General features: G+C 45.6%; 1 protein-coding gene across 1 annotated transcript; it reads right to left on the bottom strand.

The window, feature by feature from the left end:
• Positions 1–7472: 7472 nt before the first annotated feature.
• Positions 7473–10070, bottom strand: LOC143220146 (uncharacterized). Its single transcript, XM_076445876.1, has one exon. It carries the CDS (start codon positions 10068–10070, stop codon positions 7473–7475), a length of 2598 nt encoding a protein of 865 aa, XP_076301991.1.
• Positions 10071–13631: the final 3561 nt, after the last annotated feature.

Raw genomic sequence — 13631 nt, 5'->3', positions numbered from 1 at the left:
GCGTTATGCGTTATGCGTTATGCGTTATGCGTTATGCGTTATGCGTTATGCGTTATGCGTTATGCGTTATGCGTTATGCGTTATGCGTTATGCGTTATGCGTTATGCGTTATGCGTTATGCGTTATGCGTTATGCGTTATGCGTTATGCGTTATACGTTATGCGTTATGCGTTATGCGTTATGCGTTATGCGTTATGCGTTATGCGTTATGCGTTATGCGTTATGCGTTATGCGTTATGCGTTATGCGTTATGCGTTATGCGTTATGCGTTATGCGTTATGCGTTATGCGTTATGCGTTATGCGTTATGCGTTATGCGTTATGCGTTATGCGTTATGCGTTATGCGTTATGCGTTATGCGTTATGCGTTATGCGTTATGCGTTATGCGTTATGCGTTATCCGTTATCCGTTATGCGTTATGCGTTATGCGTTATCCGTTATGCGTTATGCGTTATGCGTTATGCGTTAAGCGTTATGTGTTATGCGTTATGCGTTATGCGTTATGCGTTATGCGTTATGCGTTATGCGTTATGCGTTATGCGTTATGCGTTATGCGTTATGCGTTATGCGTTATCCGTTATGCGTTATGCGTTATGCGTTAAGCGTTATGCGTTATTCGTTATGCGTTATGCGTTACGCGTTATACGTTATGCGTTATGCGTGATGCGTTATGCGTTATGCGTTATCCGTTATGCGTTATGCGTTATGCGTTATCCGTTATGCGTTATGCGTTAGGCGTTATGCGTTAAGCGTTATGCGTTATGCGTTATGCGTTATGTGTTATGCGTTATGCGTTATGCGTTATGCGTTATGCGTTATGCGTTATGCGTTATGCGTTATGGGTTATGGGTTATGCGTTATGCGTTATGCGTTATGCGTTATGCGTTATGCGTTATGCGTCATGCGTTATGCGTTATGCGTTATGCGTTATGCGTTATGCGTTATGCGATATGCGTTATGCGTTATGCGTTATGCGTTATGCGTTATGCGTTATGCGTTATGCGTTATGCGTTATGCGTTATGCGTTATGCGTTATGCGTTATCCGTTATGCGTTATGCGTTATGGGTTATGGGTTATGCGTTATGCGTTATGCGTTATGCGTTATGCGTTATGCGTTATGCGTCATGCGTTATGCGTTATGCGTTATGCGTTATGCGTTATGCGTTATGCGATATGCGTTATGCGTTATGCGTTATGCGTTATGCGTTATGCGTTATGCGTTATGCGTTATGCGTTATGCGTTATGCGTTATCCGTTATGCGTTATGCGTTAAGCGTTCTGCGTTATCCGTTATGCGTTATCCGTTATGCGTTATGCGTTAAGCGTTATGCGTTATGCGTTATGAGCTATGCGTTAAGCGTTATGCGTTATGCATTATGCGTTATGCGTTATGCGTAATGCGTTATGCGTTAAGCGTTATGCGTTATGCGTTATGCGTTATGCGTTATGCGTTATGCGTTATGCGTTATGCGTTATGCGTTATGCGTTATGCGTTATGGGTTATGGGTTATGCGTTATGCGTTATGCGTTATGCGTTATGCGTTATGCGTTATGCGTTATGCGTTATGCGTTATGCGTTATGCGTTATGCGTTATGCGTTATGCGTTATGCGTTATGCGTTATGCGTTTGCGTTATGCGTTATGCGTTATGCGTTATGCGTTATGCGTTATACGTTATGCGTTATGCGTTATGCGTTATGCGTTATGCGTTATGCGTTATGCGTTATGCGTTATGCGTTATGCGTTATGCGTTATGCGTTATGCGTTATGCGTTATGCGTTATGCGTTATGCGTTATGCGTTATGCGTTATGCGTTATGCGTTATGCGTTATGCGTTATGCGTTATGCGTTATGCGTTATGCGTTATGCGTTATGCGTTATGCGTTATGCGTTATGCGTTATGCGTTATGCGTTATCCGTTATCCGTTATGCGTTATGCGTTATGCGTTATCCGTTATGCGTTATGCGTTATGCGTTATGCGTTAAGCGTTATGCGTTATGCGTTATGCGTTATGCGTTATGCGTTATGCGTTATGCGTTATGCGTTATGCGTTATGCGTTATGCGTTATGCGTTATCCGTTATGCGTTATGCGTTATGCGTTAAGCGTTATGCGTTATTCGTTATGCGTTATGCGTTACGCGTTATACGTTATGCGTTATGCGTGATGCGTTATGCGTTATGCGTTATCCGTTATGCGTTATGCGTTATGCGTTATCCGTTATGCGTTATGCGTTAGGCGTTATGCGTTAAGCGTTATGCGTTATGCGTTATGCGTTATGTGTTATGCGTTATGCGTTATACGTTATGCGTTATGCGTTATGCGTTATGCGTTATGCGTTATGCGTTATGCGTTATGCGTTATGCGTTATGCGTTATGCGTTATGCGTTATGCGTTATGCGTTATGCGTTATGCGTTATGCGTTATGCGTTATGCGTTATGCGTTATGCGTTATGTGTTATGCGTTATGCGTTATCCGTTATGCGTTATGCGTTAGGCGTTATGCGTTAAGCGTTATGCGTTATGCGTTATGCGTTATGTGTTATGCGTTATGCGTTATACGTTATGCGTTATGCGTTATGCGTTATGCGTCATGCGTTATGCGTTATGCGTTATGCGTTATGCGTTATGCGTTATGCGATATGCGTTATGCGTTATGCGTTATGCGTTATGCGTTATGCGTTATGCGTTATGCGTTATGCGTTATGCGTTATGCGTTATGCGTTATCCGTTATGCGTTATGCGTTATGGGTTATGGGTTATGCGTTATGCGTTATGCGTTATGCGTTATGCGTTATGCGTTATGCGTCATGCGTTATGCGTTATGCGTTATGCGTTATGCGTTATGCGTTATGCGATATGCGTTATGCGTTATGCGTTATGCGTTATGCGTTATGCGTTATGCGTTATGCGTTATGCGTTATGCGTTATGCGTTATCCGTTATGCGTTATGCGTTAAGCGTTCTGCGTTATCCGTTATGCGTTATCCGTTATGCGTTATGCGTTAAGCGTTATGCGTTATGCGTTATGAGCTATGCGTTAAGCGTTATGCGTTATGCATTATGCGTTATGCGTTATGCGTAATGCGTTATGCGTTAAGCGTTATGCGTTATGCGTTATGCGTTATGCGTTATGCGTTATGCGTTATGCGTTATGCGTTATGCGTTATGCGTTATGCGTTATGGGTTATGGGTTATGCGTTATGCGTTATGCGTTATGCGTTATGCGTTATGCGTTATGCGTTATGCGTTATGCGTTATGCGTTATGCGTTATGCGTTATGCGTTATGCGTTATGCGTTATGCGTTATGCGTTATGCGTTATGCGTTATGCGTTATGCGTTATGCGTTATGCGTTATACGTTATGCGTTATGCGTTATGCGTTATGCGTTATGCGTTATGCGTTATGCGTTATGCGTTATGCGTTATGCGTTATGCGTTATGCGTTATGCGTTATGCGTTATGCGTTATGCGTTATGCGTTATGCGTTATGCGTTATGCGTTATGCGTTATGCGTTATGCGTTATGCGTTATGCGTTATGCGTTATGCGTTATGCGTTATGCGTTATGCGTTATGCGTTATGCGTTATGCGTTATGCGTTATCCGTTATCCGTTATGCGTTATGCGTTATGCGTTATCCGTTATGCGTTATGCGTTATGCGTTATGCGTTAAGCGTTATGTGTTATGCGTTATGCGTTATGCGTTATGCGTTATGCGTTATGCGTTATGCGTTATGCGTTATGCGTTATGCGTTATGCGTTATGCGTTATGCGTTATCCGTTATGCGTTATGCGTTATGCGTTAAGCGTTATGCGTTATTCGTTATGCGTTATGCGTTACGCGTTATACGTTATGCGTTATGCGTGATGCGTTATGCGTTATGCGTTATCCGTTATGCGTTATGCGTTATGCGTTATCCGTTATGCGTTATGCGTTAGGCGTTATGCGTTAAGCGTTATGCGTTATGCGTTATGCGTTATGTGTTATGCGTTATGCGTTATGCGTTATGCGTTATGCGTTATGCGTTATGCGTTATGCGTTATGGGTTATGGGTTATGCGTTATGCGTTATGCGTTATGCGTTATGCGTTATGCGTTATGCGTCATGCGTTATGCGTTATGCGTTATGCGTTATGCGTTATGCGTTATGCGATATGCGTTATGCGTTATGCGTTATGCGTTATGCGTTATGCGTTATGCGTTATGCGTTATGCGTTATGCGTTATGCGTTATGCGTTATCCGTTATGCGTTATGCGTTATGGGTTATGGGTTATGCGTTATGCGTTATGCGTTATGCGTTATGCGTTATGCGTTATGCGTCATGCGTTATGCGTTATGCGTTATGCGTTATGCGTTATGCGTTATGCGATATGCGTTATGCGTTATGCGTTATGCGTTATGCGTTATGCGTTATGCGTTATGCGTTATGCGTTATGCGTTATGCGTTATCCGTTATGCGTTATGCGTTAAGCGTTCTGCGTTATCCGTTATGCGTTATCCGTTATGCGTTATGCGTTAAGCGTTATGCGTTATGCGTTATGAGCTATGCGTTAAGCGTTATGCGTTATGCATTATGCGTTATGCGTTATGCGTAATGCGTTATGCGTTAAGCGTTATGCGTTATGCGTTATGCGTTATGCGTTATGCGTTATGCGTTATGCGTTATGCGTTATGCGTTATGCGTTATGCGTTATGGGTTATGGGTTATGCGTTATGCGTTATGCGTTATGCGTTATGCGTTATGCGTTATGCGTTATGCGTTATGCGTTATGCGTTATGCGTTATGCGTTATGCGTTATGCGTTATGCGTTATGCGTTATGCGTTATGCGTTATGCGTTATGCGTTATGCGTTATGCGTTATGCGTTATACGTTATGCGTTATGCGTTATGCGTTATGCGTTATGCGTTATGCGTTATGCGTTATGCGTTATGCGTTATGCGTTATGCGTTATGCGTTATGCGTTATGCGTTATGCGTTATGCGTTATGCGTTATGCGTTATGCGTTATGCGTTATGCGTTATGCGTTATGCGTTATGCGTTATGCGTTATGCGTTATGCGTTATGCGTTATGCGTTATGCGTTATGCGTTATGCGTTATGCGTTATCCGTTATCCGTTATGCGTTATGCGTTATGCGTTATCCGTTATGCGTTATGCGTTATGCGTTATGCGTTAAGCGTTATGTGTTATGCGTTATGCGTTATGCGTTATGCGTTATGCGTTATGCGTTATGCGTTATGCGTTATGCGTTATGCGTTATGCGTTATGCGTTATCCGTTATGCGTTATGCGTTATGCGTTAAGCGTTATGCGTTATTCGTTATGCGTTATGCGTTACGCGTTATACGTTATGCGTTATGCGTGATGCGTTATGCGTTATGCGTTATCCGTTATGCGTTATGCGTTATGCGTTATCCGTTATGCGTTATGCGTTAGGCGTTATGCGTTAAGCGTTATGCGTTATGCGTTATGCGTTATGTGTTATGCGTTATGCGTTATACGTTATGCGTTATGCGTTATGCGTTATGCGTTATGCGTTATGCGTTATGCGTTATGCGTTATGCGTTATGCGTTATGCGTTATGCGTTATGCGTTATGCGTTATGCGTTATGCGTTATGCGTTATGCGTTATGCGTTATGCGTTATGCGTTATGTGTTATGCGTTATGCGTTATCCGTTATGCGTTATCCGTTATGCGTTATGCGTTAAGCGTTATGCGTTATGCGTTATGAGCTATGCGTTAAGCGTTATGCGTTATGCATTATGCGTTATGCGTTATGCGTAATGCGTTATGCGTTAAGCGTTATGCGTTATGCGTTATGCGTTATGCGTTATGCGTTATGCGTTATGCGTTATGCGTTATGCGTTATGCGTTATGCGTTATGCGTTATGCGTTATGCGTTATGCGTTATGCGTTATGCGTTATGGGTTATGGGTTATGCGTTATGCGTTATGCGTTATGCGTTATGCGTTATGCGTCATGCGTTATGCGTTATGCGTTATGCGTTATGCGTTATGCGTTATGCGTTATGCGTTATGCGTTATGCGTTATGCGTTATGCGTTATGCGTTATGCGTTATGCGTTATGCGTTATGCGTTATGCGTTATGCGTTATGCGTTATGCGTTATGCGTTATGCGTTATGCGTTATGCGTTATGCGTTATGCGTTATGCGTTATGCGTTATGCGTTATGCGTTATGCGTTATGCGTTATGCGTTATGCGTTATGCGTTATGCGTTATGCGTTATGCGTTATGCGTTATGCGTTATGCGTTATGCGTTATGCGTTATGCGTTATGCGTTATGCGTTATGCGTTATGCGTTATGCGTTATGCGTTATGCGTTATGCGTTATGCGTTATGCGTTATGCGTTATGCGTTATGCGTTATGCGTTATGCGTTATGCGTTATGCGTTATGCGTTATGCGTTATGCGTTATGCGTTATGCGTTATGCGTTATGCGTTATGCGTTATGCGTTATGCGTTATGCGTTATGCGTTATGCGTTATCCGTTATCCGTTATGCGTTATGCGTTATGCGTTATCCGTTATGCGTTATGCGTTATGCGTTATGCGTTAAGCGTTATGCGTTATGTGTTTCGGACAAGAAAAGGGAGAACGAACCACTTCACAGAAAACGTCACTTTATTTTTCCCGAACGGGGATCGTCGACTCCCAAACGAACTTGTGCGAAATGAAATGTAAATACACCCCGAAGTACGTGGATGAACCTTTACAATAAAGAGTTTTGTTGTAAATTAGCGGTAGCCGTTTTTTTTGCGTACGGTTCTTTACGAAGCGATAAAGAGCGCTAATAGAAGTACACTAGAAAACCGGTCAAGCAGACGCGATGTCTTTCGAGTGTGAGTGAGAGCGATGTTCGTGACTACGTGTTATCGTTAGAAACACCGAAAACGAAGTGATTTTCGGTCGATCAGCTGACCGTTAGCCGAAAACCGCCGAGCGCGTGATTGGAGGATCGATCGGACGATCCGCCAATCACTCTAGCGCGGGTCGATAATCGAACGTAATCGATATCGACGGCGCTGGCCTATGACTCCGCGAGACGCTGATCGATCCTAGATCTCGCTGTCACTCGAAAGGCAGCCAATAGCGTGATCGAGAAAAGATGAATGAGCCGACGCGACTGACGCACTCAGCCAATCCCAAACATTCCGCCCGCCTCGTCCGCCAATGACGAAACTGAATACTAGAGAGGCTAGAGACTGTGGCCAATCAGGAGGACGATGACGTCAGGCGATGCTGGGTGAGCTGAATGGGCCAGCAACGTAGGGCATCCAGTGTAGTATCCCAAAAAAAAAACGAAGCGTAGTAAAAGTGAAGTGTACTAATGGATGATGAAATGAGAATTTACAGTGAAGATGAAAGTGGTACAGAGGTAAGTGAATCAAAAATGAAATCTGGATTAAGTGAAGTATGACGAACACGTGCTTTCTGTGCTTGTGAAAATAGCTACTGATCGGGAGAGTCGCTCGAGAGTCCAGCCTCGTGTTCCCTCCCCGTACTCGTCTCTTCGTCGTCAGGGGCTAACAAAGGAATCAGCTTGTGTACTGGACGAAGAAATTGCGAAGTTGCGGTACGGACAGTAGCAACTCGAACTGAGCCGTCTGGTCCAGGGTGTATGTGAACAACCCGAGCGAGAGGCCATTGCGTAGGAGGTAGAATTTCACTTTTAACTAGGCAGAGAAATCCTGACTTTATCGAAATTTTGGTTTTACGCCACTTGCCTCTGGTCTGCAAGGTGTTCAAATACTCCCGAGACCAGCGTTTCCAGAAGTGCTGCTGAAGTTGCTGGATCAACTGCCATCGAGATAACCGTGAGACGGGAAGCTCCTCGAGGCTGGGCTCTGGAAGAGCGATGAGCGGTTCCCCGATCAGGAAATGTCCCGGAGTCAGCGCTGCTGGATCCTCAGGGTCGTCGGACAACGGCTGTAAAGGTCTAGAGTTTAAACAAGCCTCGATGCCAGTCAGGAGCGTGGTCAGCTCCTCAAAGGTCAATCGCTGCTCGCCGATGATCCGACGGAGGTGATGCTTAACGGATTTCACCGCCGCTTCCCAGATTCCTCCAAAGCGTGGAGCAGACGGTGGGTTGAATTTCCAGGAAATGCCTTCCCTGGAGGCTGCGGCGAAGGGACCTCCTCCCTGTTGTGTCGATTCTCGGAGTAGTGAGCGCAGCTCGTGATTGGCGCCGACGAAATTGCGTCCGCAGTCGCTGTACAGCTCTAGGCAGCGACCTCGCCGTGAGATAAAGCGTCGTAGTGCAGCGAGGAAGGTTTCGGTCGATCCATCCGACACAGCCTCCAGGTGCACGGCCTTGGTGACAAGGCAGATGAACACGGCGATGTATCCTTTAACTGTGAGCTGACCACGACCCCGACCAGACCGAAGGTGTATTGGTCCTGCATAATCGACACCAGATCTGAAAAAGGGACGACACGGTGTTATTCTTGCTGGTGGGAGGTTTCCCATTTTTGGCTGGGCAGTTTGCCCTTTCCAGCGAATACAAACGGTGCATTGGTGGATACAGTGTTTTACCATTGGGCGACCTCTGAGAATCCAGCACTCCTGGCGTAGCGTCGCCAGGGTAAGCTGTGTCCCCCCGTGCAGGCATCGTTTGTGAGAAGCGTCGACCCACAACTTAGCCAGAGGGGATTCGTCAGGGAGAATAGCTGGATGCGTCAGGTCGTACGCAAGGTTGGCAGCTTGTAGGCGGCCTCCGACTCTTAAGACTCCGTCCTTATCCAGGAATGGGCAGAGTTTGGCCAATCTGCTTTTAGCTGCCACGGGTTGATTCCTGCGGAGAGTGGCGATGTCTTCGGAGAATGAAGCGGACTGCTCCAAGCGCAGGAGAATCAATTTGACTTCCTGCATTTCGGTAGCAGTGATAACTGATTCTGGTTTTCGATTTCTAGGGGCCCAGCGACGACACCAGGCCAGGACTCGAAACAGGCGCGTTAGATTCGAGAAGCGCTCGATTAACGTGCCGGATGTTTTCTCCCGCTGGGTGGTCACGTGATGTGCCTTCAGTTCCTCGTCCTCGTGGGTTGTCTCCTCGGCAGGTACAGCGGGGAGAGGATCTGGTGAGGAGAGCCACTCGGGTCCTCGCCACCACAGTTGGAACCTGGGAAGCTCAGCGGGAGACAGGCCTCGAGAAGCGCAATCAGCTGGATTTTCAGCGCTCCTCACGTGGTGCCACTGGGCTAGCGGCAGCATCCTCTGGATTTCAGCCACCCTATTCGCCACGTAAGTCGGCCAGCGAGAAGGATGCCCCCGGATCCAGCTGAGTGCCACGGATGAGTCCGACCAGAGGTGTAGATCGACCTCTTGCCAATCGAGCGCCTTAGTGACGTGCTCGACGAGCCTGGCTAGCAGGAAAGCTGCGCAGAGCTCCAATCTGGGCAGAGACACCCGCTTCAAGGGAGCCACCTTGGATTTGGCGACAATCATGGAGACTGTCACGACTCCTTGAGCGTTAATGGTCCGGGAATACACCACGGCTGCGTAGGCTCGCTCGGATGCATCAGCGAACCCATGGATTTCGAGAGGCTGCGTGGCAGAATTGGTTCCGAGCCATCGCGGGACTCGAATAGTCTGCAGTGCAGGGAGTTGATGCTGGAACTGCTGCCACATCACCTCCTCCTTTTCTGGCAACGGTGTATCCCAGTCGACCTTTAGGAGCCACAACGACTGCATTAGGACCTTGGCGACGATGGTGACTGGAGCCAGCCATCCGAGAGGGTCGAACAGCTGGGCTGTTCCGCTGAGCACAGAGCGTTTAGTGAACCCTGCGTTTTTTAGAGAAGTCACAGCGGTAACCTGAAAACAGTCAGCGGAAGGTAGCCATTTTATGCCGAGGACGCTGTGATGGGTTAGAGAATCCCATTCAACGATTCCCTTCCGCTCGTCGCTGGAGAGTCCGTCTAACAGACCCCTTGAGTTGGAGGCCCACTTGCGAAGTGGGAATCCGCCCGCCATGAGAAGCTCTCGAAGTTCCGTTTGTTGTCGCCTTGCCTCAGGAAGTGAGTCAGCTCCGGCAAGAACATCGTCCATATAGATGTCTCGTAGTACTATGCGAGAGCCACGAGGATACCGCTGCTCCTCCACCTTGGCCAGCTGGTGTAAACACCAGCCTCTCCGTTATGCGATATGTGTTATGCGTTATGCGTTATGCGTTGTGCGTTATGCATTATGCGTTATGCGTTATGCGTTATGCGTTACGCGTTATGCGTTAGGCGTTATGCGTTAAGCGTTATGCGTTATGCGTTATGCGTTATGCGTTATGCGTTATGTGTTATGCGTTATGCGTTATGCGTTATGCGTTATGCGTTATGCGTTATGCGTTATGCGTTATGCGTTATGCGTTATCCGTTATGCGTTATGCGTTATGCGTTAAGCGTTATGCGTTATTCGTTATGCGTTATGCGTTACGCGTTATACGTTATGCGTTATGCGTGATGCGTTATGCGTTATGCGTTATCCGTTATGCGTTATGCGTTATGCGTTATCCGTTATGCGTTATGCGTTATGCGTTATGCGTTATGCGTTATGCGTTAAGCGTTATGCGTTATGCGTTATGCGATATGTGTTATGCGTTATGCGTTATGCGTTATGCGTTATGCGTTATGCGTTATGCGTTATGCGTTATGCGTTATGCGTTATGCGTTATGCGTTATGCGTTATGCGCTATCCGTTATGCGTTATGCGTTATGCGTTATCCGTTATGCGTTATGCGTTATGCGTTATGCGTTATGCGTTAAGCGTTATGCGTTATCCGTTATGCGTTATGCGTTATGCGTTATGCGTTATGCGTTATGCGTTATGCGTTAAGCGTTATGCGTTATGCGTTATGCGATATGTGTTATGCGTTATGCGTTATGCGTTGTGCGTTATGCATTATGCGTTATGCGTTATGCGTTACGCGTTATGCGTTAGGCGTTATGCGTTAAGCGTTATGCGTTATGCGTTATGCGTTATGTGTTATGCGTTATGCGTTATGCGTTATGCGTTATGCGTTATGCGTTATGCGTTATGCGTTATGCGTTATGCGTTATGCGTTATGCGTTATGCGTTATGCGTTATGCGTTATGCGTTATGCGTTATGCGTTATGCGTTATGCGTTATGCGTTATGCGTTATGCGTTATGCGTTATGCGTTATGCGTTATGCGTTATGTGTTATGCGTTATGCGTTATCCGTTATGCGTTATCCGTTATGCGTTATGCGTTAAGCGTTATGCGTTATGCGTTATGAGCTATGCGTTAAGCGTTATGCGTTATGCATTATGCGTTATGCGTTATGCGTAATGCGTTATGCGTTAAGCGTTATGCGTTATGCGTTATGCGTTATGCGTTATGCGTTATGCGTTATGCGTTATGCGTTATGCGTTATGCGTTATGCGTTATGCGTTATGCGTTATGCGTTATGGGTTATGGGTTATGCGTTATGCGTTATGCGTTATGCGTTATGCGTTATGCGTTATGCGTCATGCGTTATGCGTTATGCGTTATGCGTTATGCGTTATGCGTTATGCGATATGCGTTATGCGTTATGCGTTATGCGTTATGCGTTATGCGTTATGCGTTATGCGTTATGCGTTATGCGTTATGCGTTATGCGTTATGCGTTATCCGTTATGCGTTATGCGTTAAGCGTTCTGCGTTATGCGTTATGAGCTATGCGTTATGCGTTATGCGTTATGCGTTATGCGTTATGCGTTATGCGTTATGCGTTATGCGTTATGCGTTATGCGTTATGCGTTATGCGATATGCGTTATGCGTTATGCGTTATGCGTTATGCGTTATGCGTTATGCGTTATGCGTTATGCGTTATGCGTTATGCGTTATGCGTTATGCGTTATGCGTTATGCGTTATGCGTTATGCGTTATGCGTTATGCGTTATGCGTTATGCGTTATGCGTTATGCGTTATCCGTTATCCGTTATGCGTTATGGGTTATGCGTTATCCGTTATGCGTTATGCGTTATGCGTTATGCGTTAAGCGTTATGCGTTATGCGTTATGCGATATGTGTTATGCGTTATGCGTTATGCGTTGTGCGTTATGCATTATGCGTTATGCGTTATGCGTTATGCGTTACGCGTTATGCGTTAGGCGTTATGCGTTATGCGTTATGCGTTATGCGTTATGCGTTATGCGTTATGCGTTATGTGTTATGCGTTATGCGTTATGCGTTATGCGTTATGCGTTATGCGTTATGCGTTATGCGTTATGCGTTATGCGTTATGCGTTATGCGTTATCCGTTATGCGTTATGCGTTATGCGTTAAGCGTTATGCGTTATTCGTTATGCGTTATGTGTTACGCGTTATACGTTATGCGTTATGCGTGATGCGTTATGCGTTATGCGTTATCCGTTATGCGTTATGCATTATGCGTTATCCGTTATGCGTTATGCGTTATGCGTTATGCGTTATGCGTTAAGCGTTATGCGATATGTGTTATGCGTTATGCGTTATGCGTTATGCGTTATGCGTTATGCGTTATGCGTTATGCGTTATGCGTTATGCGTTATGCGTTATGCGTTATGCGTTATGCGTTATGCGTTATGCGTTATGGGTTATGGGTTATGCGTTATGCGTTATGCGTTATGCGTTATGCGTTATGCGTTATGCGTTATGCGTCATGCGTTATGCGTTATGCGTTATGCGTTATGCGTTATGCGTTAAGCGTTATGCGATATGTGTTATGCGTTATGCGTTATGCGTTATGCGTTATGCGTTATGCGTTATGCGTTATGCGTTATGCGTTATGCGTTATGCGTTATGCGTTATGCGTTATGCGTTATGCGTTATGCGTTATGCGTTATGCGTTATGCGTTATGCGTTATGCGTTATGCGTTATGCGTTATGCGTTATGCGTTATGCGTTATGCGTTATGCGTTATGCGTTATGCGTTATGCGTTATGCGTTATGCGTTATGCGTTATGCGTTATGCGTTATGCGTTATGCGTTATGCGTTATGCGTTATGCGTTATGCGTTATGCGTTATGCGTTAGGCGTTATGCGTTAAGCGTTATGCGTTATGCGTTATGCGTTATGTGTTATGCGTTATGCGTTATGAGCTATGCGTTAAGCGTTATGCGTTATCCGTTATGCGTTATGCGTTATGCGTTATGCGTTATGCGTTATGCGTTATGCGTTATGCGTTATGCGTTATGCGTTATGCGTTATGCGTTATGCGTTATGCGTTATGCGTTATGCGTTATGCGTTATGCGTTATGCGTTATGCGTTATGCGTTATGCGTTATGCGTTATGCGTTATGCGTTATGCGTTATGCGTTATGCGTTATGCGTTATGCGTTATGCGTTATGCGTTATCCGTTATGCGTTATCCGTTATGCGTTATGCGTTAAGCGTTATGCGTTATGCGTTATGAGCTATGCGTTAAGCGTTATGCGTTATGCATTATGCGTTATGCGTTATGCGTAATGCGTTATGCGTTAAGCGTTATGCGTTATGCGTTATGCGTTATGCGTTATGCGTTATGCGTTATGCGTTATGCGTTATGCGTTATGCGTTATGGGTTATGGGTTATGCGTTATGCGTTATGCGTTATGCGTTATGCGTTATGCGTTATGCGTTATGCGTTATGCGTT

This window comes from Lasioglossum baleicum, unplaced genomic scaffold, assembly GCF_051020765.1.
Source record: "Lasioglossum baleicum unplaced genomic scaffold, iyLasBale1 scaffold0247, whole genome shotgun sequence".
Lineage (NCBI taxonomy): Eukaryota > Metazoa > Arthropoda > Insecta > Hymenoptera > Halictidae > Lasioglossum > Lasioglossum baleicum.
This window is presented reverse-complemented; position numbering and strand designations above follow the sequence as displayed.

Bases quoted from the DNA above. Each gene is read 5' to 3' on its own strand.
- LOC143220146 (XM_076445876.1), bottom strand. From the start codon at position 10,070: ATGGACGATGTTCTTGCCGGAGCTGACTCACTTCCTGAGGCAAGGCGA.